At 34.6% G+C, this 24,364-nt stretch overlaps 1 protein-coding gene across 38 annotated transcripts in view; it reads left to right on the forward strand.

The window, feature by feature from the left end:
- The window catches only part of LOC149789875 (uncharacterized), a 704,306-nt gene that overhangs the window by 45,846 nt on the left and 634,096 nt on the right, over nucleotides 1-24,364 (forward strand). For 37 of the 38 annotated variants that reach the window (XR_016423748.1, XM_089971882.1, XM_089971888.1 and 34 more), the window contains exons 6-18: nucleotides 622-741; nucleotides 1,411-1,602; nucleotides 1,971-2,168; nucleotides 2,581-2,694; nucleotides 4,794-4,916; nucleotides 7,108-7,299; nucleotides 7,767-7,937; nucleotides 10,899-11,078; nucleotides 15,157-15,285; nucleotides 19,314-19,502; nucleotides 21,416-21,592; nucleotides 22,411-22,560; nucleotides 24,199-24,321. Coding sequence is in view for 37 of the 38 variants with exons in the window: in XM_089971882.1 (XP_089828008.1) it covers nucleotides 622-741; nucleotides 1,411-1,602; nucleotides 1,971-2,168; nucleotides 2,581-2,694; nucleotides 4,794-4,916; nucleotides 7,108-7,299; nucleotides 7,767-7,937; nucleotides 10,899-11,078; nucleotides 15,157-15,285; nucleotides 19,314-19,502; nucleotides 21,416-21,592; nucleotides 22,411-22,560; nucleotides 24,199-24,321 (2,058 nt within the window). In the remaining variant the exon portion in view is untranslated. Of the gene's footprint in view, nucleotides 1-621; nucleotides 742-1,410; nucleotides 1,603-1,970; nucleotides 2,169-2,580; nucleotides 2,695-4,793; nucleotides 4,917-7,107; nucleotides 7,300-7,766; nucleotides 7,938-10,898; nucleotides 11,079-14,725; nucleotides 14,852-15,156; nucleotides 15,286-19,313; nucleotides 19,503-21,415; nucleotides 21,593-22,410; nucleotides 22,561-24,198; nucleotides 24,322-24,364 lie in introns of all 38 variants that reach the window. The other variant, XM_089971883.1, reaches the window with a different exon arrangement.

Consider the following 24,364-nt stretch of genomic DNA (forward strand, 5'->3'; position numbering starts at 1 on the left):
GTTTTAACCAGTAACATTTACATCATACCATGTTCATTTAAAAGTCCAGCCCTGAAGAAAGTTGCACATGTCTGAATTAGGTCCTGATTTGCAGTCAGACACATCTTATGGCAGTGGAATCAAATGAATAGTTTAGATAAATCAACTGATATGAATGTCTTTTGGCAGTGGAATCAAATGGTAAGTTTAGATAAATCAACTGACATGCATGTTGTCTGGCAGTGGAATCAAATGGACAGCTTAGACCCCGGTCAGTTAACAGGTGCATCCTATTTCTGCAAGAGCTGCAAATAGACACCATAGACCCTGATCTGCTGAGCATCCTTTGGCAGCAGTATATGGACCACTTCAGTCCGGACAGATGCATCTTATGGCAGCAGATCTGGGTCTGTGCCATTGGATGTGTGTGTGTGTGTATATATATATATATATATATATATATATATATATATATCTCATTCATTGCATCTTATACATAAAATTGAACAATTGTCTCTAGGGGTTTTCTGTCATGTTTAATAAGGAATGTTAAAATTGATTGACCCATGTGCAAGATAAATTTATTATACAGATGTGTGGTTACCACTTAATTTGTTTTAATTTTCTTCTTCATTCTATCAGATCCTGGAGTGGTACAGGACTGTTGGCACAATATACCTTCAGAGAACTGAGCTTGGTGACTCGTACAACTCCACCTTGCTCGTTCAAGAAGACCACAGACGATTTGAAACACAAGCAAGAGTAAGTATATTTTAGATTTCTTTTGACAGACATGCCAGGGTGGTTACCCAAATATGTGCCAACCAAGTAATTCTTACTATGTTTATTTCAGAATCATCCCTTGTGGTCTGCTGTACCCTTAGCTGTTGCATATTCAGAAATCTCTTTAATTTTTCATAGCAGACATGTCTTGAATTTTGCATTGCAGACATCTTTAATTTTACATTGCAGACGTCTTTAATTTTTAGATTACAGAACAGTTGCAGAGAGCTAATTTCACTTATCTTATTCCATATAGTGGATATTTTGGGGGAATGTGAAATTTGTCAATTTTCATTTAATTATGGGATATTAATTATAGCTTGTTTTGTATTTTAGTGATCCTAAATCTGCATAATTTATTTTAGATCAGGTGGTAAATTTTGTTGGGATTTATTTTCATGATCTCACTCTGTGACCAAATCATTTAAATGTCTCTACCACCAGCAATTCCTGCTGTGTGGTACATTACTGATGATGGTATGTAACAAATTTGAAAATTTTGTTGTGTAGATATCTTATAAAGGTGTGTACAGATGAGTAAATTAAGCTGCTGTTCATTCTATAGGAATCCATATATACATTCCACTGATTCTCTTGTTTAAATTCATAAAATTTATTCCAGCTATGAATTGTGGATTTTCTTTACAGGAAATTCAAGACACTGTTTTGCAGCTTATACGTACAGCTGACCAGCTTCTCCGTCGGGCACGCCTTGATGTCGAGGGGGTGAGACAGCGGCTGCAGACAGTTGATACAGAAAGTGAAAACTTCATGATGAAACTAGACACTCGAAGGAAGAACATCTCCACAGCTTTGTCCTTTTTTGACCAAGCTGAAACGGTACTGGTACATTCTTCTCTGCTTTCTTTACAGTTCTTTGGAAAATCATTTAGCATCAATCTCAAAATTTCAATAATTTTTCATCTTTTTCACTTGTTCTCTTGGTTGAAGTGGTGGCTAAATGTTGTTTTGTATCATTTTATTTCATGATACATTTCAAGATTACAAAAAGGAACATATGTTCCTAAGAATGTGACATAGGTATTTTTACTTTCTTAATTTTGTAAAGAGATTTATCTCTTGCAGTTTTTCATAACCTGTTGAGAACTTTACATTACATTTAGAAAGTTGAAATAAGTCACAAAATATGTAACAATATCTAAATGAACTGTTTATTCATGTTTTTCCTTCTCTTCCCTTTTCTCAAGGCTCTAACCAAACTGAATGAAGTTGAAGTCCAACTTAACAGCTCGGACTTGCCAAGGAACAGCACAGAGCTTGCAGATAGGCATTCCCAGTTGTCAAACGCCATCGTGGAAATCTCCACACCGGCACTCCATGAGGGCCGACTCCTACTTGAGAGGGTCAGTAGGAGCGACTCTGGTGCTGATGGCGTTAGACACAAGGTCAGTTTTCATTTAGAAATGCAAGGGTATGAAAATGAAACGTTTTATAGATTTTCAGAAATCGGGATATGTAAATAGGAGCACAATTAATTGAATACCAATTTTCCAGTTTTTGAATATTCTTTAAATCATTTCCCAATCATTTTGCATTTAATAAGTAGTATTCAGTATTTTTCCATATTGAGTGTAAATCAGATCATATTGTAGACAAATGTTTGCATGTACTGTTGTTACCATGTGATATAGGACTAAATTTGTTTACAAATAACATAGCAAATGGGGACAGTGATTTTGAACAACTTTTGTTTATAGAAAACTTGTTATATAGAGATACTGAAGGGAGGGAAGATCATTAATGCAATATCCAGTAATACCTTAATACTTGACCTCCAGCCTTGTTATCGTTTTATAGATGTCACAACTGCAAGACCGCTGTGCACAACTTGAGTCCTTATGCAAGGCACGAAGGGCCGAGGCCTGGGAGAGAGGTCAGGCATTCCTTGTATTCCAGGAGAAGTACAACAGTGTGAGTAATAACAAAGAAGTAACATAGCAGTTACACAATTTTGTTATTCATGTGTGGGCGGTTGTTAGTTCGAACCCTGATTGAGTCAAACCATCAAGAGGTTATTGTTAGGACTGATCAGCCTGGTGTCAGGATAATGTGACTGGGTGGGACATTATGCAAAATGTCTATGACATGATGCCCCAGTGTTAGATATCACTATAAACTGCCACACTGAAGACATTGTAGCGATATTACTGAAAAATTGTTAAAACTATGTTAAAAATCTAAATCTCACACACACACACACACACACACACACACACACACACATGCACACACATTTTGCTTCTTCATTAGCATCAGTTTGAAAACTAATTTGTAGCTATTACACAGAATGGTCTGTGTATACAAAGGAAACAAGTCTGTCATATGATCAACTCAGTGTAATCAGGTAACGTTTCAGATACATTTGTAATTTATGAGAGAAAAGTCACAGTGGTCAAGATACCATGTTTTACTTTATGGCAACCAGATGTCGTGCTTACTTGAGCTGAACAATGTTATGCTTCTCAGCCGTTGGCTTCTTGATAATTATAATACATCATGGTTTATCCTTAGAACTGGGATACTGGGATTTCCCAGAAATTAGCCCATGTACACCATGTATATAAATAAAATAGTGCCAAGTATTGATATTGCTACGACATGGCCTGGAGAGCCCAGTAGCTGTGGTACTTAGCACTTGTCATTATAAGAAGCAAATAACAAATGTTTCCACTGAATACTGACAGCAGGTGGGATATGAATGACCTTCCAGTAATGTTCTTGCATGATGCAAATGCTGTGCTTGACCTTGAAATGACTGGGCAAGTGGGTTGGAATGTTGCTGAAGCAGATGTAGATGGCAGATGACATGGAGATGTTATTACTGGGGAAATGGAGGATGATACAATGCACATGCAGATTCAAGCAACATACTGTTAGACTTAACCAGCTTCTTTATTTATTAGGGGGTGTATCAGACACCTTTGATTACAGGGAAGACATCAGTTGCTGCAAGAAAGATTTATTTTCATACATTCATAACCAAGTTATACATCACTGTATTATTACAAAGGTCATGCTTGTAATTTAGAAATCCTATGAATTATGCAACTGTATATTGTTCATTTGGTCCCAAATATAGTAAATTGGGTCTCAGATATAGTAAATTGTTTACTTCCTATCCAGGACTGAAATAACAGTAGGACAAGCTTGTGAGCTTCATGTACTTTGGGTATTGTGGGTGAGACCGAAGTACGGTTGGGCAAGCTTGTGAGCTCCATGTACTTTGGGTATTGTGGGTGAGACTGAAGTAACAGTAGGACAAGCTTGTGAGCTTCATGTACTTTGGGTATTGTGGGTGAGACCGAAGTACGGTTGGGCAAGCTTGTGAGCTCCATGTACTTTGGGTATTGTGGGTGAGACTGAAGTAACAGTAGGACAAGCTTGTGAGCTTCATGTACTTTGGATATTGTGAGTGAGACCGAAATAACAGTAGTGCAAGCTTGTGAACCTTTCGGTGAAATCATAATATCAAACAGTGCAAACACCTTTTTTATGCCCCATTTATTAAAAAAGACACGCCCAGAACAGTTACATTTATATATTCTAATGTTTGAAGAAGAGATAAAGGTAGAGGCACAAGAACTGCAAATAAATCCAGTGGACGTGGAAAACGCCACATAAAGCCAGAAAACGAACAAAACCATGAAGTGGTGATGCAGCAAGATGTAAAAAATGTTCAGCTATGGTTATGGAATGTGAAGATAGAGCATAGGACAAAATGACTATCTTAGTGAACCTTTGGTTTCTGTATGCAAATGTGAGATATAACTCTTGTCCAAATTGAAATTTAAAATAATATCTAATGTAGTCACCACCAAAATTAAATAAAGAAACCATGAATAGGTCTACATCCAAGAACTTAAAATTGCAAGAAAAAATACAGAGAGAGAGAGAGAGAGAGAGAGAGAGAGAATTACTTTAGGTAAGCCAGCGGTGCACCTGATTAGTTATTTTCATTTCATTTTTATATTTCGAAGACATTGGACTATTTGTGTTTTGTCTTATTTCAGTTTCACACCTGGTTAACACAGATTGTTCAGACTACTCTCAGTCGCCATGGCAACATGGGAAGCAGCCTTGCTGAAGCAAGAGACTTTTTAGAAGTTCATGAACATCTTGAGGAGGACATCAGAGTAAGCTGATATGTACCAAAATATGTAGACCAAAATCTGCCTACATATAATATGAAATCTAGTCAGAGTCAATGCTGTTTCTTCTTATTATCAGTTCAGTGTTGGAATATTTAACTTGTTGAAAACTTGATATTATTACATACCACTAGCTAAGGGTCCAAACAACCCAGGTCACTTGGCATGTGTAGGTTGATGAGTTATTTCTGCATAACTCATAGTTGAATACTTACCTTAATGTTAGGGGCATTACATAGGAAATAATGGAAACAAATATTGTCACTAATAGCCCATAAAATAATAGTGGAATGAGTATTTAAAGTTGTACATGTTGAAGAAAATAGATTTGTATGAAATGTAAAAAGAAGGTAATAGTATATGAAATATAAAATGAATAGGATATGTTGGTGGTGAACTTTTTACAGAATGACAGTTATTGAGATTACATCAGGTTTCTGCAACAGAAAGCTCTCACAGTTGATTTAGGGCAGGTTTTATATTCTTAAGATTTCTCAAGTACTTTTCAGTGTCTTTGTTTTTGTCTTTTACAGGACTGTTACAGCAAATGTAAAAATTATGTACAAATATTTCTTTATTAATTAATGGGAAACAAAATCACTACCATACACTTAAGTAAGAAGTGAAATCTCATTGATGATATCATAATGCAGTGATGATGTCATTCTGATCTGCAACTGTAAGCACTGGTTTTATGAAAGTGAAAATCTAAACACTTTGATGTACTGGTGCATTATACAGGACAGAATTGGGTCTACACAGTTTACAGTAGGGTGATTGGGAAAATACTATGCACTTTTGAGAGTTACACATACAAATGTCACTTGCGCTTAGTGAGTGTGGAATTGATTTCTTTGACACACATTTTCCTCCATCTATTTCAGTCATAGAAACATGTATGAGTTTTTGTAGTTTGATTTTTTTCTCATTGCTTTCTTAAGTCATCAGCATTATATGCCTGCCATTAGGCAATACATTTCATATTGTAATGTGTTTTATATAGGCTTGCCTTAAGGCAATACATTTCATATTGTAATGTGTTTTGTATATGCCTGCCATAAGGCAATACATTTCATATTGTAATGTGTTTTGTATATGCCTGCCATTAGGCAATACATTTCATATTGTAATGTGTTTTGTATATGCCTGCCATTAGGCAATACATTTCATATTGTAGTGTGTTTTATATGCCTGCCATTAGGCAATACATTTCATATTGTAATGTGTTTTTCTGTATGCCTGCCATTAGGCAATGCTTGTCATATTATGATTTATTACAAAACCATGGTCTTAAACTAAGTGATAGAAAAGAGCAAAAACCAACACATTTTGTAAAATTCAATGAATAATTTATTTCCTTTTAATACAAAAGTGAAAAATGTAAAAATAAATTATGATATTGCAAATTAAATCCCCAAAAATTCTATAATTTCTAACACAAGTCCTAATGATTGAAGTTTTGAATAAACATTAGTGGTATTCCAAAATGAATCCAACACAGAAAGTGTTGATGTGCTTGGCAATGTGCCAATAGTTTTTTTTATGGAATGACCATAATATAATCCAAAAATATATCCCTATTTGAATTTCACTATAATTCCAAGTCTTTGTTTCCAAGAATGTTATTTTTGAACACTCTTTATTTCCAGAGAAGAATACCTTGATTTAAATAATTTGAATAAATAAATTCCAGCTCAAATGAAATACTGGATACAAAAATAATACAACTGATTCAGCTCAGATCTTACAGCATGAATGAACATTTCTAGATAAGCAAGATTATTTAGTCTTCTACTTGACCTCAGGTCACAATTAGCTTTTCTAAAAAATCCTATTACCTAATGGAAAATTTAGTTATGAAGGTTCATAATGTTTACAAGATAAAATCTTAGAAGGTCTGTTACTAAAATTATAATGTAAAATGTGGAAAGCAACTGGTAGACCAGGCATATGGGGAATTTCCAATGTTCTGGACTCATGTTGAGATAAACATGTTTACAAAACTTACTGATTTTGGACAAGGTCAGGTATACAGTTTTACATTAATCAAAATATATTGTGAAATAAAAATTGTAAGATTAAAATACCAATGATTGATGAACAAAAGATTGACTTTTAAGGTCATAAAGAGTATAAGGTCATAATGGGTCAGCAATCATTTTATTCCTTTCCATAGGACAAGAATACGGACATGAAGTCCTTGTCAGAGGCAGCGGTTAGCCTGGTCAAGTCAGGGGACCGGGAAGCCAAATCTGCTGCTGAGAAGGTCGACACAGTTCACAAGCAAGTCCAGCGACTCTACCGAGTCACAGAAGTTCGTATCCAGTTGTCTCTTCTGTATGTCTCCTTCCACAGGCTGTTACAACAGGTAAGTGCTCCCTCCATATGGGATCGTTTTCGGGTTTGACTAGTATTATAATTTTTTAACACTTTTGCTAAAAGTGAAGGAAAATTATAGCAATCATAAAATTGTAAAAATATAAGTTGTGTCAAGTTTTTTCAGTTTGTAATATGGGTATGTACATGGGTCCCTGTATCACTAATGCATTTTTCTTTGGTCATTGCCATGTAATATTTTACAATTAGTTTGAACTCTTTTAACATCATAATTAACCTGTTTAGTTTATCACACATAAAACATACACAAGTCATTGTTACATAGTCTTGGCTGTACATGTATCGCTCCCCAGCTGATTGTTGTTTTTCCCATAATATGTTGTACCATTATGGATCCTAAGAACAGTCTTGTAACAAGTTGTTGTATCATGTTACAGCCTTGAAAAATGTGTAGAAACTTTACATGTGGATAATTAATGCTTAAATTTGTCTTTTCAGCTGACCAACTCGATGAACAGCCTTGAGCATATTTTAAGATCTGAGACGGAAGATTTGCAGGACCTTAATGAATCAGTGGTTCAAGAAACAGAAAGCATTTGGAAATCTAGTGAAAAGATTTTCCATGAAATGGATGACAAAGGCAGAGCATTTTTGAAAATGTCATCTAATGTAAGTAATACATTATCTGTATTTCATCCAGTGTAAGTAATACATTACCTGTGTATCATCCAGTGTAATCAATACATTACCAGACCTGCCAACTCTTACGATTTTGCCATAAGTCTTACAAAAAATACCCCTGAAATACTAACTTACGGTATAAAGCAAAAACTATGGATAAATGATCATTGCTGACAAATCCGGGAAATTTGTTCATCCATGTTCGATTTGGATCTAGGTTTTATATTAGAAGTAATGAAATCGGTCAGGTAACCAGACTAACTTTACAGCAGCACATCAGACTCTTTAATCTGCACCTATTTGTTCATGCGAAGCACCTGCATGATCAGACTGTTGATCATATAATTTTTAAAAAAAATGGTGTAAAGCAAGCAGTGTATGTTTAAGATGAAAGGGAAAATAAGCCTCTTGAAAAGTGTTAATAATCAACACAGGAAGAATAAAAAGGAATATTCAGATTTTTATGAATAAAAGCTGGAATGGACACAATTATGTTTATTGGACATCACGTGCCAATTTGAGTATGACTCGTGGCAGGAAATATGATTGCTGTCGTCATGGAAAAAGGAAAAAGAATTTCCAGGAATTACGTCAAGTTGAGAGACAGCAACAAGCCATTGAGCTGCATAGGGTTTGGAACTAAAATTTGTGCACTGTATTAGTGGTAAATAAAATCAACGCATACTTTACAAACTTTTCAGTTTAACATAATGTTTATCGTTGCTGCTCATTCCAAATACTGAACTTTAAATTACGTTTTCCAGCTTTACAATAGCAGTTTATGATCTTTTGTTAAACCTTACTGAAAACTGGTCAAACTTACAGAAAAAATCAACTGCCTTACTGAGATGGACTTGTCAGGGTTGGCAGGTCTACTTTACCTGTGTATCATCCATTGTAAGTAATACATCACCTGTGTATCATACAATGTAAGTAATACATTATCTGTATATCATCTAGTGTAAGTAATACATCACCTTCATATCATCCAGTGTAATACATTACCTGCGCATCATCCAGTTTAAGTAATACATTACCTGTGTATTACTGCTCCGGTGGACCAGTGGTTAGAACATCTGCCTCAGATGTGGGAGGTTGTGGGTTCAAACCCCTGCTGAGTCATACCAAAGACATAAAAATGGCACTAACAGCTGCCTCACTAGCAGCCCAACATTAAGAGGCTAGTGTTAAGACTGGTCGGCCTGGTGGCAGAATAATGTAACTGGGTGGAACAACATGCTACATTTCTGCGACATGATGCTTCAGTGCTAGACATCACTATAAACTGTCACACTGCAGACATCTTAGCGATATGACCGAAAAATCGTTAAAGCTACATTAAAAATCCAAATCACACACACATATGTATCATCCAGTGTCAGTAATACATCAGTTGTGTATCATTTGTGTAAGTAATACGTTACCTGAGTATCATCCAATGTAAGTAATATATTACCTGTGTATCATCCACTGTAAGTAATACATTACCTGTGTATCATCCAGTGTAAAAGTAATACATTACCTGTATCATCCAATGTAAGTAATACATTACCTGTGTATCATCCACTGTAAGTAATACATTACCTGTGTATCATCCAGTGTAAAAGTAATACATTACCTGTGTATCATCCAGTGTAATAACACATTACCTGTGTATCAGCCATTGCAAGTAATAGGTTATTTTTATATTGTTCAGTATAAGTAATACATTACCTGTATACTATCCAGTATAATTAATAACTTACCTGTTATATAAACCAGTGTAAGTATTATGTTGCCTGTTATATCCTTCATGGTCAGTAATATATTACCTGTTTTATTATCCATCAGTGGGTACATCATGTTTTTTTCTTCAGGGTGATAGTCATGCTGAGTATTTTTAAGTTTTTCATTACACTTCTATTCCTCTCCACAACTTTAAGTTTTCCATTACACTTCCATTCCTCTCCACAACTTTAAGTTTTCCATTACACTTCCATTCCTCTCCACAACTTTAAGTTTTCCATTACAATTCCATTCTTCTCCACAACTTTAAGTTTTCCATTACACTTCCATTCCTCTCCACAACTTTAAATTTTCCATTACACTTCTATTCCTCTCCACAACTTTAAGTTTTCCATTACACTTCCATTCCTCTCCACATCATTAGAACTGTTTGAGAGAAGAAACTTGTAATAAGATACACTATCATTAGGAAGCCTCTTGTGTACCACATTTCATCAGTATTTGAAGTTTTCCCTGACACAACCTTGTTGAGAGCCTTAATCTTAAAGGTTAGGGTTGCAGGCCAATAGGTTTGGTTTCAGGAAAATTTTCCTCTCCACACTAACTTGTAAGCTTTGTAAGATGCATGAATGAAATTTGATATTTTTTATGCTGTCATAAGATGTGTTGCAATTCACTTTTTATCCCAGGGGTGGGCAAATTACGGCCCACGCGCCGCATGCGGCCTGCCAAGGGTTTTCATGCGGTCTAGGAACAAGTCATCATTGGCACTGACTCTGTTTATGTTACTCTGTTTATCAACTAAATGTGCTTCTTTTGAAGTTTAAGTTTTCAAATATTAACAACATATTAACAACTGAAAATTAATTAGATGTTATTTAGAAAAACCTTTTGTTTTTGCTATTTCAAATATTAGTTATTTTACTTAATGAACTATGCGGCCCGCGACAATGTGTAAATTTGCCTAAATGCCCTTTGAAATAGAACAGGAACCTTGGTGATTTTCCATGTCTGCTGGTCAACCTCATCTTTACAGCTGTCACAAGGACCATATTTCAGTTTTGTATACTTTTGTTGACCTCACAACTATAGGCCAGAGACAAAAATTCACTGAATTTGATTCTTTATACATGTATGTAAAAAGTAATTATTTCGACATAATTCAGGAAATGCTGAAACTTAAAAATTGTGTTGCTTTGACTTTAAATTGACGTTTCTTTCCAGATTTCGGATGATGCAACATTACAAATTCGTCATACTGTAACCATCACCGAATCAATTCTGACTGAAGTCAGAGAGCGAATGTCACGACTCACAGCACAGTGGGAGTCATGGCAACAAAGAGCATCATCAAGTCGACAGTTTAAAACACAATGGCACCAATTTGTCCAGGATGCAAGACGGGTATGTACAGCCACTTTGCATGATAAGACTTGGAGAGTTATCGGTTTGTAAGCAAGTGCTAACAAATCTTTTGGTTTAAATAAATCCATAATTTTGTAAGGAATAGCAATGAAATCTATCAAGGCAGATAACTCCATATGAAGGGTACTGTCTAAAGGACCACATTTATGACACCTGTTAATCTCACATTAAACTTTTATGAACACTTGTTGATGGGTGTGAGTGAAACTTTTACCTCCTTTGAGTATCCTTCATAGGCTGGTATCACAGTTAGTTTATTGTTATATTTTCAACATAACTTTTTCATTATGTTTTCTTGAAGCTACATTTTTCTCCATTGTTATGATTTTAACAGAAAAAAATAAAATTTTCTATTTTCCCTTTTTGCTTGTCAATATCTTAGATACAGTTATCTTTGTCAAGTCACACTGAGGAAAGCCTATTATTAACTTGAATAAACAGTCATTTATGATTTGCCATTAGGTCAGTTCATTGTCATAATCTTGTGTCTAAAACTATTCTTCTGCAGTGTGTAATCAGTCAGATGTTACTGTGACCTTACTTAGACTGTTCATTGTGATTATTTATAACAAAAGTTTCTGCACAAAATTATCTTTTATACAAATTGCTAAATGTGATTGTGAGATATTTTTAATATCACTTTTTAAAAGTTATTACTGGTTTATAATTGGTACCAATATATGTACAAGAATCAGTACATTTTGCTTCACAGTGCAATTTTAACCAACCGCAGTGTTGCACAAGCATTTTTTCTAACATTTAATTGCACTTGAAGAATTTTGCTAACCCCTCAATGTGACTTAAGTGTTTTCACAAACTTATCTTTGATGGCATTTTTCTAATCTTGCAAACTTGAAACTTTAGATGTTGTAAATAATTTTTAACACTATTTAATGGATTATTTGTCCACATGAATCTTTGTTTATTGAAAAATAACTCATAACCTTTGTGACCATTCCATGAATGATTTCTAGTTCACCTGTACCAGAGAGCTTATGCTGTGACTCTTGTATCAATGACATATGTGTCTACATTTACATCTGCGTATGCAGCAAGAAAACTTGCATTTTCTATATTAGAGCCCATAAAACAAGTATCTATTTAAAATTTCACTGCTGTGTGTTCATTGGCACTTGATTTAATCTTATTTAGTTCATTTTATCCAATTTAACTGATCTTTTTGCAGTTTATGGGGAAATATTTGAGGTAAAAGTTTGTGTGTAAGGTTTATTAGATATAGACAACAGATTCAAGTTTGTGTTTTAGGTGTGTTCAGTGTAGACTGCAGGCTAGAGTTCGTTTATGGCTTACACTTTGTGGACAGCAATTATTGTTTGTTTAAGGTTTGCTGTATGTAGACAGTTGGTTAAAGGTTGTATTAAAGGTTTGATGTATTTAGACAACAGGCTGAAGGTTGTATTTAAGGTTTTCTGTATGTAGACAGCAGGCTAAAGGTTGTATTTAATGTTTTATATATATAGATAGCAGGCTAAAGATTGTGTTTAAGGTTTGCTGTATGTAGACAGCAGGCAGAAGGTTGTGTTTAATGTTTTCTGTATGTAGTCAACAGGCTGAAGGTTGTGTTTAATGTTTTCTGTATGTAGTCAACAGGCTGAATGCTGTGTTTAATGTTTTCTGTATGTAGTCAACAGGCTGAAGGTTGTGTTTAATGTTTTATGTATGTAGTCAACAGGCTGAAGGCTGTGTTTAATGTTTTATGTATGTAGTCAACAGGCTGAAGGCTGTGTTTAATGTTTTCTGTATGTAGTCAACAGGCTGAAGGTTGTGTTTAATGTTTTATGTATGTAGTCAACAGGCTGAAGGCTGTGTTTAATGTTTTCTGATTGTAGACAACAGGCTGCAAGTTGTGTCTATGAATACAACAAGTTAAAGTTTGTAGTTAGTCACTGAATTTAAATTCCATTTCTGCTCATTTATAAGAGGTTTTTCTGACCTTTTCATTTAGTTTAAAATACAGGTTTTACTTAATAAAGTTTATTGTGAAAAGTAAGGGATTCAAATTTTCATGTTTGCTATATTGGATCAAATTTGAAAAAACCCTTTTTACCATGAGGCCAACTTTTGATAGCTTATGAGGACATCATTTGTATCTGATCCGCAACAAATGAGGAAGAATCATAGTGTTAACCTCATCTCTCTGCCCATATGTCTGTCTGTTAAATTCTCAATTTCTCCATTTTACGTAGTTCAGTTTTGTATTATTTTAGTCATGTTAGTTTTCCCATGGAGCCATTGTTCATTTTTCCATAACATGAAAGGTAGAATACTTTTATCTACATTTTTGGCAGCAATGACAGTTTCAGCTCTGCATTTAGACCAGTAATATTACTTGGGTTATGTACCTTTGGAGATATTATCTGTGGTATGTATGACTCAATCATTCCATTACTAGGTCACTGAGACCGATATTTCATGTTGCATTGTCTTCAGTTGATTGTTATTGGTTGGAATCAGTGTCTTCTACACTACTGACTCTACAGGATTTAAAAAAAAAAGAAATTCTTTTGGTTTGTTCCAATGGCACTGTTAACACATTATTGGCTGAATCATGCCAAGGAAATGGTAGCTGTCTTACCTATGGATATGCAAGGGCAGCCAACTGGGCTGGCCTGGTGGGTAATAAGCTGACAACTCAAGAGTCTGGGCCCTGCCAACTGAGCTCACATAGCTCCCTCAACAGGTACATGTATATGTCTGTTTATTGGTCATATTGAGTGTTAATCTTGTACATTCCAGGTAGAGAGAGAGAGTGCTTCATTGACATAACATGTGAATCCCCAGTAGAGAGTGCTTCGTTTACATGTGAATCCCAGGTAGAGAGTGCTTCATTTACATTACATGTGAATCCCAGGTAAACAGTACTTTGTTTACATAACATGTGAATCCCAGGTAAACAGTGCTTTGTTTACATAACATGTGAATCCCAGGTAGAGGATGCTTCGTTTACATTGCATAGGAATCCCAGGTTGAGAGTACTTTGTTTATATTACATATTTTATCCCAGGTACAGAGTGCTTTGTTTACATTACATGTGAATCCCAAGTAGAGGGTGCTTTGTTTACATTACATGTGAATCCCAGTTGGAGGGTGCTTCACTGACATGTGAATCCCAGGTAGAGAGTGCTTTGTTTACATTACATGTAAATCCAAAGCATACAGTGCTTTGTTTACATTACATGTGAATCCTTACATTACATGTGAATCCCAGGTAGAGAGTGCTTTGTTTATATTACTTAATTTGTCTGTTCCTTGTATTTACTGAAATTCCAGTACAAACTGCCATATTAATTGTGTCCCAGAAGACAAGTTATCTGTCAGCAAGGTTTTGTGATGCTCAACCAGTATTACTTCATAAAAGTTAGACAGTATATTAACTTACAAATTGGGATTTCCTCAGAAATTGGAACTTTGGTCAGGTGTTAACAGTTGGCATTGGTGTACAGGTGTTGGTGTTCAGGTATTGGTGTACAGGTGAGTGTTTTGCTCTCTTCTGTTTTCTCTTTATATATCATCTAAAATTAACCACTCAGCTTCCTGCTGCTTTTGATGTGACCTGCTTAAATCAATTTGACCATTGTTCTCACAAGATTCTTGTAATTTTTCAGACAATAGATTGGGTCTTGAGACTTGAGAGGGACTTTTTCCCTATGTTGGCTGGGCCACTAGGCTCATCCATAGAGATGGCTAATGAATATCAAAAACGTCTCGAAACATTCCTTCCACAGTTCGAGGTAAAACCATGATTTAAATTTCTTTCTAAAATATGCTTCCAGTTACTGATTTTCTTGTTTCAAGAGTGGTATTTTCACTTTGATACTAAACTTATATTGTTTCCATCAGAAATACTTTAGGCACACTCAACCATTAGGTAGTTTAACAAAAACATCAAAGTCCTATCACTTGTTGCTATGGCAAACTATGCAAGGAAACAAGAAAATCATTTCCATCATGTGTTACTGGAGGCAGATTTTAATTGTTTTAATCATTGATGTTGTATTTTTCATGCTTTTTCTTTCTCACTGTTATTTTAATATAGACCATTGACTGGGTTATGAAAGTAGAGACTGAATTTTTCCACCCGTGTATCTCTGGGGACCTTGGAAATACAATGGAGAAAGCTCAGGAATTAAAACAAAAATTGGACATATTTGAGCCCACTGTGAAGGTAGCTTTTATTCATGTTGCGACCAATATTGAGCCATTCCAGAATGTCCAGAATTCAGAGCTTGACGATATGCTATGATGTCCTTGTATCAGATTTATTGCAAAATTAAAACCAACATGCCTTATTTCTTTTTAAAGCCCCAAAACCAGATACACGGTTCTTAAAAAGGGGAGGTGAACCAGCTTAATCTTTATGTAGGTATTATGTCTAAGTTTGGTTTCAGCATCATTTTATTTATTTATTAATAAAGCAAGATGGCAGATACTCATGGTTGGTTGCTGGTTAATAATGGATTCCAAAATATAGTTTTGTTTCCTGTGAAACCTCCTCTTTCTGACCAATTTACAACTGGTGTTTAAGGATGCTGGCATTTGTTAAACCACCACATATTGCACAGCTTGAAATGATGTGATTATTATATGATGACATAATAGATATGATACCACTTTTTACCCAAGTGTATTTTAGTACTATGAACTTTTGGAAAGATTGGATGTAAAACGATGTGATTGTAAATTAAGTTCAAGAAATAAGAAAGAAAAATGCACTGATAATAATTACTATAATCATCTCATGAAAGAAAATGATAAAGTGAAAAGTGTACAAGATCATGGCAATTTTTGGATAATATATAATCATGCAGGTTGGTGTTGTGTAAAACCGATATGATCTCAATCATTGTGTGTATTTGATATGAGGAGTATATTAACCATAATCTGGACAAATTTGATGAATTTTTTAATAAGCTTTCATCTATTAATAATATTGGGATACATAATAAGTGCTGCTATGTAATAATGGGGATACATAATAAGCAAGGCTGTATAATAATGATGTGATTAACGAGGCTATGTAATAATGGGGATACATAATAGGCAAGGCTGTATAATAATGATGTGATTAACGAGGTTATGTAATAATGGGGATACATAATAGGCAAGGCTGCTTAATGATTGGGATACATAATCAGCAAGGCTATGTTATAATGGAGGCACATGATAAGCAAGGCTATGTTATAATGGGCATACATAATAAGCAAGGCTGTTTAATAATGGGGTTATTAATGAGGCTATGTAATAATGGGGATACATAGTAGGCAAGGCTATTTAATGATTGGGATACATAATAAGCAAGGCTATGTTATAATGGAGGCACACAATAAGCAAGGCTATGTTATAATGGGCATACATAATTAGCAAGGCATTTTATAATGGGGAGCTTAATGAGGCTATGTAATAATGGGGTCACATGATAAGCAAGGCTATGTAATAATGGGGATACATAATAAGCAAGGTATAAAATAATGGATACACATAATAAGTAAGGGCATTTAATAATGGATGTTTTTAAAAAAAATGTTATAATGAGCTGTAATAATAGGGAACTGTAATTAAGTCACCCAGTATAACAAGGTCCATGATAGGACCTGTGTTGTAAATTGACCTGTTTTTATATCGTGGGGTATTATTCAGAGGGACCAAAGTACATACTGTATCTATGTATGTATACATCTCTCTAAAAATTGTACCTTTATAGCTTATATTCTGGAAATGGCAATATTGGTCAGCTGTAGATAGACAGATTATACCCATGCATGCCACCATGCACAATATGGAGAGGAAAGGACCTGATCCACAATATATAGTGCATATATAGAAATTTAATTTCATAGAAAGTTTCACTTTTTGGTTGAAGCCTGGCATCCATTTAAGTATATTTCTTTTATGTTGATATCTCTTATCATGCCATTTATTTTAATGACCACCATGGAACTTTATTAGATTCCATCTGATTAAAATCTCCAACATAACTGAGATCTGATAGAGACTAATAAAAGTAATGTCCCTTTGACTTTAGATGGAAACCAATTAAAAATAATGTCCTTTTGACCTTTGACAGAAACCAATTAAAAGTAATGTCCTTTGGACCTTTGACAGAAACCAATTAAAACTAATGACCTTCAGGTCTTTGGAATTCCCTGCACACTTAATTTGAATAGCCTGTCAGATATGTATTTTGTGTTGGAGATATGGTTAGGAATGATAAGTTCCTGGTGATAGTTTTCATTTTCAGAAATATGAAGTTTTAATTTGATTGGTGAATGAAAAAGGTCAAAAAATATGACCTTGTATCAGTGTTCATCAGATCCACTTAAATTAAGTAGATGTCAATTTTAATCAGACTGCCATTTTAGCATGTTATAGTCACTCCATCTGCATACTCCATACTAACTTTAGTTTATTTTAATGCCTTAGTGTGAATGGGTAGGGCATATTGTGTCATCCTTGTCCAGACAAATGTTCAGCTCATTAAAGTTTGTGTTTAAATTAGTTTTCAGGCACTGAGGTGGGATATTTAGGTTCCATGATCAAATGTCAATTTATTGATGAATTTATAAAGGGAAACTTTGAGTTTTAAAAGTAGGCAAATTTTATAAAAAAATTGTTTTGAGTCATGTCTTTCACCAAATCACATTTATGCTTTTGATTTATAGACATATCTTACCAAATTAGATTTATGCTTTATTTTGCAGACATGGCTGCACCAAATTACATTTATGTTTTGTTTCCAGACAACATGACCACTATTAACATTCCCGTAAAAGTTATTGGATTTTAAAATCAGTACAGGTTGTTGATTTTAAAAACAGTAAAAGTTTTTAAAATCAGTGCAAGTTGATTTTAAATATATATCTTGTAAAATACAGTAATAGCCTGTGTGACACTTCCATATTTAATTAGAACTGTGTAGAGACATAATCAGATATATGACTTGATTTTTCTTGTACTCCAAAAGCATTACAGTTCTAAAATCACCAGTAGCTTAGTTGCACATACTTTGGTAAGAACACCATGAGAAAAATGTTTATTCTTCAACATATTCCTATTTATGTTACATTATATATAGGTGTTACTATTTATTTGGCATATATATCAGTTTTCAAACATGTTCCTATGTATTTGATATCAGACATAAGTGTTCCTATTTATTGTACACCAAACTTAAGTTTTCCTATGTATTTGACATCAAACATAAATGTGCCTATTTATATGACAAAAGTCATAAATGTTCCTATTTATTTGACATGAAACAAGTGTTCCTATTTATGTGACATTAGACATATGTGTTCCTATTTATTTGGCATCACACATAAGTGTTCATATTTATTTGACAAAAGTCATAAATGTACATATTTATTTGACATCAATAAGTGTTCCTATTTATTTGACATCAGACATAAGTGTTTCTTTATATTTGACATAAAACTATTATTTGACAAAAGTCATAAATGTGCTTGTTTATTTATCAAACGTGTTTCTATTTATTTGACAAGCTATAAATGTGCCTATTTATTTGACATCAAATGTAAATGTTACTATTTATTTGACAAAAGTCATAACTGTTCCTATTTATTTGATGTGAAACATAAGTCTTCCAATGTTTTTGACAAAAGTCATAAACGTACCTTTTTATTTTTACATCAGACATAAGGATTTCTATTTATTTGACATCAAACATAAGTACATTCTAATTTTTGCAAGCCTACATTTATCTCTAGCAAAGTGTAGAATATCACTTGACAACTAATCTGTTTCAGTGAAAGAAAAACAAATCCTTAATGTGACAGTTATATTATAAATTAACTAGTGACAGCATTGCATAACAATTTCCAAAATAATTATGAATATTGTCATGTAGGTATGAAATAATTCTTAGATACATATTTTCTCATCATTTTTCCATGGGTAATATTTGACTCTGCTGTAACATGACTCATCTGTTAGAATAAGCAGTAACACCGTACAATAAATAAAATGATGTGGATATGAATTGGATTAAGCTAGGAAATAATTGGTTTTGTATTCTCTCACTAAATAAAGTAATCAGGTATCTTATATTGCAGTGCATCATAGATCAGTACCTTGTCATGATACTTGTTTCTGTTTTGGAAAAGGAACATTCTGCCATTTTTGGTTGCTCACATTCCCAGGAAAACATTAAATTAAATCTTTTGAATAACATTGTAGAAAGCCAAGGCAGAGATTGAAGAACATTTGAAAACTGCAGAGCTTTTATCCCTCAAAGGGGATACCAAAGGTGAGAAGGAGAAAATTGTTAATGAACTCATCAAAGTACACCAGCGATTCCAAGCCAGAATCCATGAATATCAAATTCTTCTCAAGATGACTATTCAGTTCTTCAGAAACTTGGATCAGGTAAGGCTTTTCTTGATATGAATTTTTTTATACAAATTTTCTTTGAAAATGAAGGGAAAAATTAATAGAATGATTCTCTGGGCAGGAAAATAAAAATCTAATATGCTTGCTGTGTATTATACATACCCAAATTCTAAGTGTTGTTTCTACTTTACATCACACCATTTACCAACAGATCAGGGTTTGTACTTTTTGTGTGCTAAACATCACTTACCAACATGTCAGAGTTGATGCTGTTTGTTCACTACACATCATTTACCAACAGATCAGGGTCTATGCTGCTTCATGGCCATCACATAATTTCCAACAGATCAGGGTCTATCTGTTTGTTTGCCAGCATATTAATTACCAACAGATCAGAATCTATGATTGATGTTTGTTTGCTACATATCATCCACCAACATATCATGGTCTATGCTATTTGTTTGCCATAACATAATTTACCAACAGGTCAGGGTCTTTGATGTTTGTTTGTCATCACATTTACCAAGAGATCAGGGTTTATGTTGTTTGTTTGCCATCACATCATCCACCAAGAGATCAGGGTCTATGCTATTTGTTTGCCATCACATCATCCACCAAGAGATCAGGGTTTATGCTGTTTGTTTGTCATCACATCATCCACCAGGAGATCAGGGTCAATGCTGTTTGTTTGCCATCACGTCATCCACCAACATATCAGGGTCTATGTTGATTGCTTGCCGTCACATCATCCACCAAGAGATCAGGTCTATTTTGTTTCTTTGCCATCTTTGATGCTTGTTTGCCATCACATCATTTACCAACAGATCAGGGTCTATGCTAGTTGTTTGCCATCATATTCACCAATAGATCAGGGTCAGTGCTGTCTGTTTGCCATCACATCATTTGCCAACAGATCGGGGTCAGTGCTGTTCGCAATCACATCACTTACCAACAGATCAGGGTCTGTGCTGTTTGTTGCCATCACATCATTTACCAACAGATCAGGGTCTGTGATGTTTGTTTGCCATCACATCATCCACCAACAGATCAGGGTTTATGCTGTTTGTTTGCCATCACATCATTGACCAACAGATCAGGGTCTGTGCTCTTTGTTTGCCGTCACATCATTTACCAACAGATCAGGGTCTGTGCTGTTTGTTTGCCATCACATCATCCACCAGCAGATCGGAATCAGTGCTGTTTGTTTGCCATCACATCATCCACCAACAGATCAGGGTCTATGCTGTTTGTTTGCCATCACATCATCCACCAACAGATCAGGGTCAATACTGTTTGTTTGCCATCACATCATCCACCAACAGATCAGGGTCTGTGCTGTTTGTTTGCCATCACATCATCCACCAACAGATCAGGGTCTATACTGTTTGTTTGTCATCACATCATCCACCAACAGATCAGGGTCTATGCTGTTTGTTTGCCATCACATCATCCACCAACAGATCAGGGTCTGTGCTGTTTGCCATCACATCATTTACCAACAGATCAGGGTCTATGCTGTTTGCCATCACATAATCCACCAAGAGATCAGGTCTATGCTGTTTGTTTGCCATCACATTGTTTACCAACATACACACAATTACATGCATATTTTGTTCTGAGTATGGATAAAGAATGAGTTTGATATTGGGATACATTGAACTTATTCATATTCGATGTAAAAAGACTTTGTCTTTTTGGTCATAAATGACAGGTGGTCATTTATAACAGAGATTGTTAAAGACAGGTACAAATATGGTATTTAATTTATGGTATTTAGAAGGATGTAATAATGCAGACATGACATCTATTGGCATTATGTGGTTTGCAAGCTATTATGTAATAGGGAATATTCCATTTGTATTTATGAATATTTGTAATAAAAGCATAATAAAGCTTGTGCCTTGTATTATGAACACAGGTTCTCACTGGAGATCATTTCTGTTTTCCAGCTGGACAAATTGATTGAAAAGACTGAGCAGGAATATATGGAGTCTGACCTGCCGTCTGACTTAAATCGAGCTGAGACAATGCTGGAGGAACATAAACGCAAGAAGCAAGAGATTAATAACCTGATCACCTACACTACAGATGAAGGAGAGAAAATTGTCTTAAGAGTTCGGCAAGTGGTAGGTGGACAATTTAGTCATGATTAATACAGTGTAGAAGATCGAGAGAGGAAGTTTTAGTAAATAAAGATAAAATTAAAATATTAGAAAAATATTTGAAATATGTTATATAAAATATAATTCTACAATGTCCACTTTTCTATACAATGCAGATATTAGAATTTTAATTAATTCACAGAATCATTAATACCACAAATGTTGTTATTGGAGAAGCTGCTTAAAGTCATCTCACACTTTCTTTAACTGGTTTAATTTTCCATATTGCCCCTACTGAAGGTTCCTGGGGATGTAGTAAATCCATCTGTCCCTGGGATAGATCCATGGTCAAGGTCACTTGTGCTGAAAATGTAATTTTCCTTTCTGCATGGTAACTATTATTTTTATGGCCTTATTTTCATAAACCTAATTGTTGACTATACATGGGCAGGGGAAGTTCTATAGTGATTTTTGAAGCAGCAAGGAGAAGTGTCAAGGTCACATGGGCTGACATTGTAATCTTTCTTTTGAATCTCAAGCCTACAGGTTAATCTCAGGGTTACATGAGCTTCAATTGTCTTTTTGGATTCCACATAATAAATCTACATTCCTCAAGGACCCAAGTTTTATCAACTTTATAATTGCATTATATTTGAAGAAGGACAGCTCTCTAAAGAGTCTTTGATTGATAGATCAGAGATTAAGGCCCTGGACATGCGGTTGCAAAATTATGTTAATTTTAGAGCTGTATTCACCATGGAACAGCCATTTTACATTTAGCTATTTCAATTGTTTTAGACTTGTTTATTTACTTTCCTGACTGTTACATGTTGTATTGTCAGGATGCAGAGACAGCAGCCAAGGAAGATGTACAGCGAGTACTTACTGCTGCAGAAGATTACAAACGAAGATGGAACCAGTCGTGGGAAGAACAGGAGAGGCGGTTGAGACAAAATCTCCAGATCTGTCAGTTCAACTTTGATCTCAGACAGGTGAGACATTTTATATCAAAACAGGATAAGACAACATTAGATCAATTAAATTGATCTTGCATCAGATTTTATTTTTAATGCAAACAATAGTTAAATGTATGCATGATTATTCTAATTTTTATTGTGCTTTAAATAGTAGAAACAGAATTAAGGTAACATCATATAATGCCAGATCTAGTTGAAAGATAACCAAAGAAATGTAAAGATTCATTGGTTGAAACTGATAATGCCAGATCTAGTTGAAAGATAACCAAAGAAATGGAAAGATTCATTGGTTGAAACTGATAATGCCAGATCTAGTTGAAAGATAACCAAAGAAATGGAAAGATTCATTGGTTGAAACTGATAATGCCAGATCTAGTTGAAAGATAACCAAAGAAATGGAAAGATTCATTGATTGAAACTGATAATGCCAGATCTAGTTGAAATATAACCAAAGAAATGGAAAGATTCATTGGTTGAAACTGATAATGCCAGATCTAGTTGAAAGATAACCAAAGAAATGGAAAGATTCATTGATTGAAACTGATAATGCCAGATCTAGTTGAAATATAACCAAAGAAATGGAAAGATTCATTGGTTGAAACTGATAATGCCAGATCTAGTTGAAAGATAGCCAAAGAAATGGAAAGATTCATTGGTTGAAACTGATAATGCCAGATCTAGTTGAAAGATAAACAAAGAAATGGAAAGTTTCATTGGTTGAAACTGATAATGCCAGATCTAGTTGAAAGATAACCAAAGAAATGGAAAGATTCATTGGTTGAAACTGATAATGCCAGATCTAGTTAAAAGATAACCAAAGAAATGGAAAGATTCATTGGTTGAAACTGAGAAATGATGAGTTTAATTCTGTAAGTCTTGTGCAGAAAATAAATGATCATTCTGTGTACATTAAAACATGTTTAGAATAAAGATGCTGGGACTTAAACACAAATCACTTTCATGAATGTGACAAACACTGATTAAAGACCAATTATCAATCACATAATTAAAGACCGGTTATCAATGACATCATCAAAGACCATTTGTCAGTGACATCATTCTTGGGCTGAATTACCAGAGGTAAGGGCTTTGATGAAAAGTTTTCTAGGGATTGTTACTCTATGTACCCACTTACAACTTGGGTCCAACTGCATAGACCCGGGTCTGCTGTCTCATAATACACTGGCAGATCTGGATCTATGCATTTTGTTAGGAGTAATGAGTAGAATAAACAACATAGATCCAGATCTGCCAGTGCATTGTGTGATGGAAGATGAGGGTGTGTGTTTTTTTGTAGTTGGAAGAGACTTATAAACAATTATGTTTAAATGGTTACAAAACTTGGCAATTTTAAATCTTGTAACTGAAATGAATTACTTCCATCTGAAATTAACTATACAGTTATACTTAACATTAGTTTCTTCAGTTGATATTTCTACATAGAAATAAACAATTATAAACAAAAATTAACAAGACACATTTGTGAAAAGACCTTTATAAGCTTGAAATCTTTTTAAGCTTAGATGCACAATACATTTTATTGATCTATTTGCACTGCAGATGAATTTGTAAAAATGTAATCACAATAAAACATTTCATGCAGTCATAATATTTTCACATACAAAAACCACCACTTGTTTATTACTGTTGCAGATCCACTCAGAAATAGACGAGCTTCATCACCACCTGCAGGCCAGGAGAGGCAGTTATGGTAATTCACTCTCAGCTGCCAAAATGACCTCACAGGCCTTTAGACAGTTTGAAATGACTGTAGAGGTGAGTGACTGTCTGAGAATAGTTTGGAATCTGAATGCAGTCT

The sequence above is a fragment of the Sinohyriopsis cumingii genome, chromosome 10 (assembly GCF_028554795.1).
Source record: "Sinohyriopsis cumingii isolate HCF-2022 chromosome 10, ASM2855479v2, whole genome shotgun sequence".
Classification (NCBI taxonomy): Eukaryota; Metazoa; Mollusca; class Bivalvia; order Unionida; family Unionidae; genus Sinohyriopsis; species Sinohyriopsis cumingii.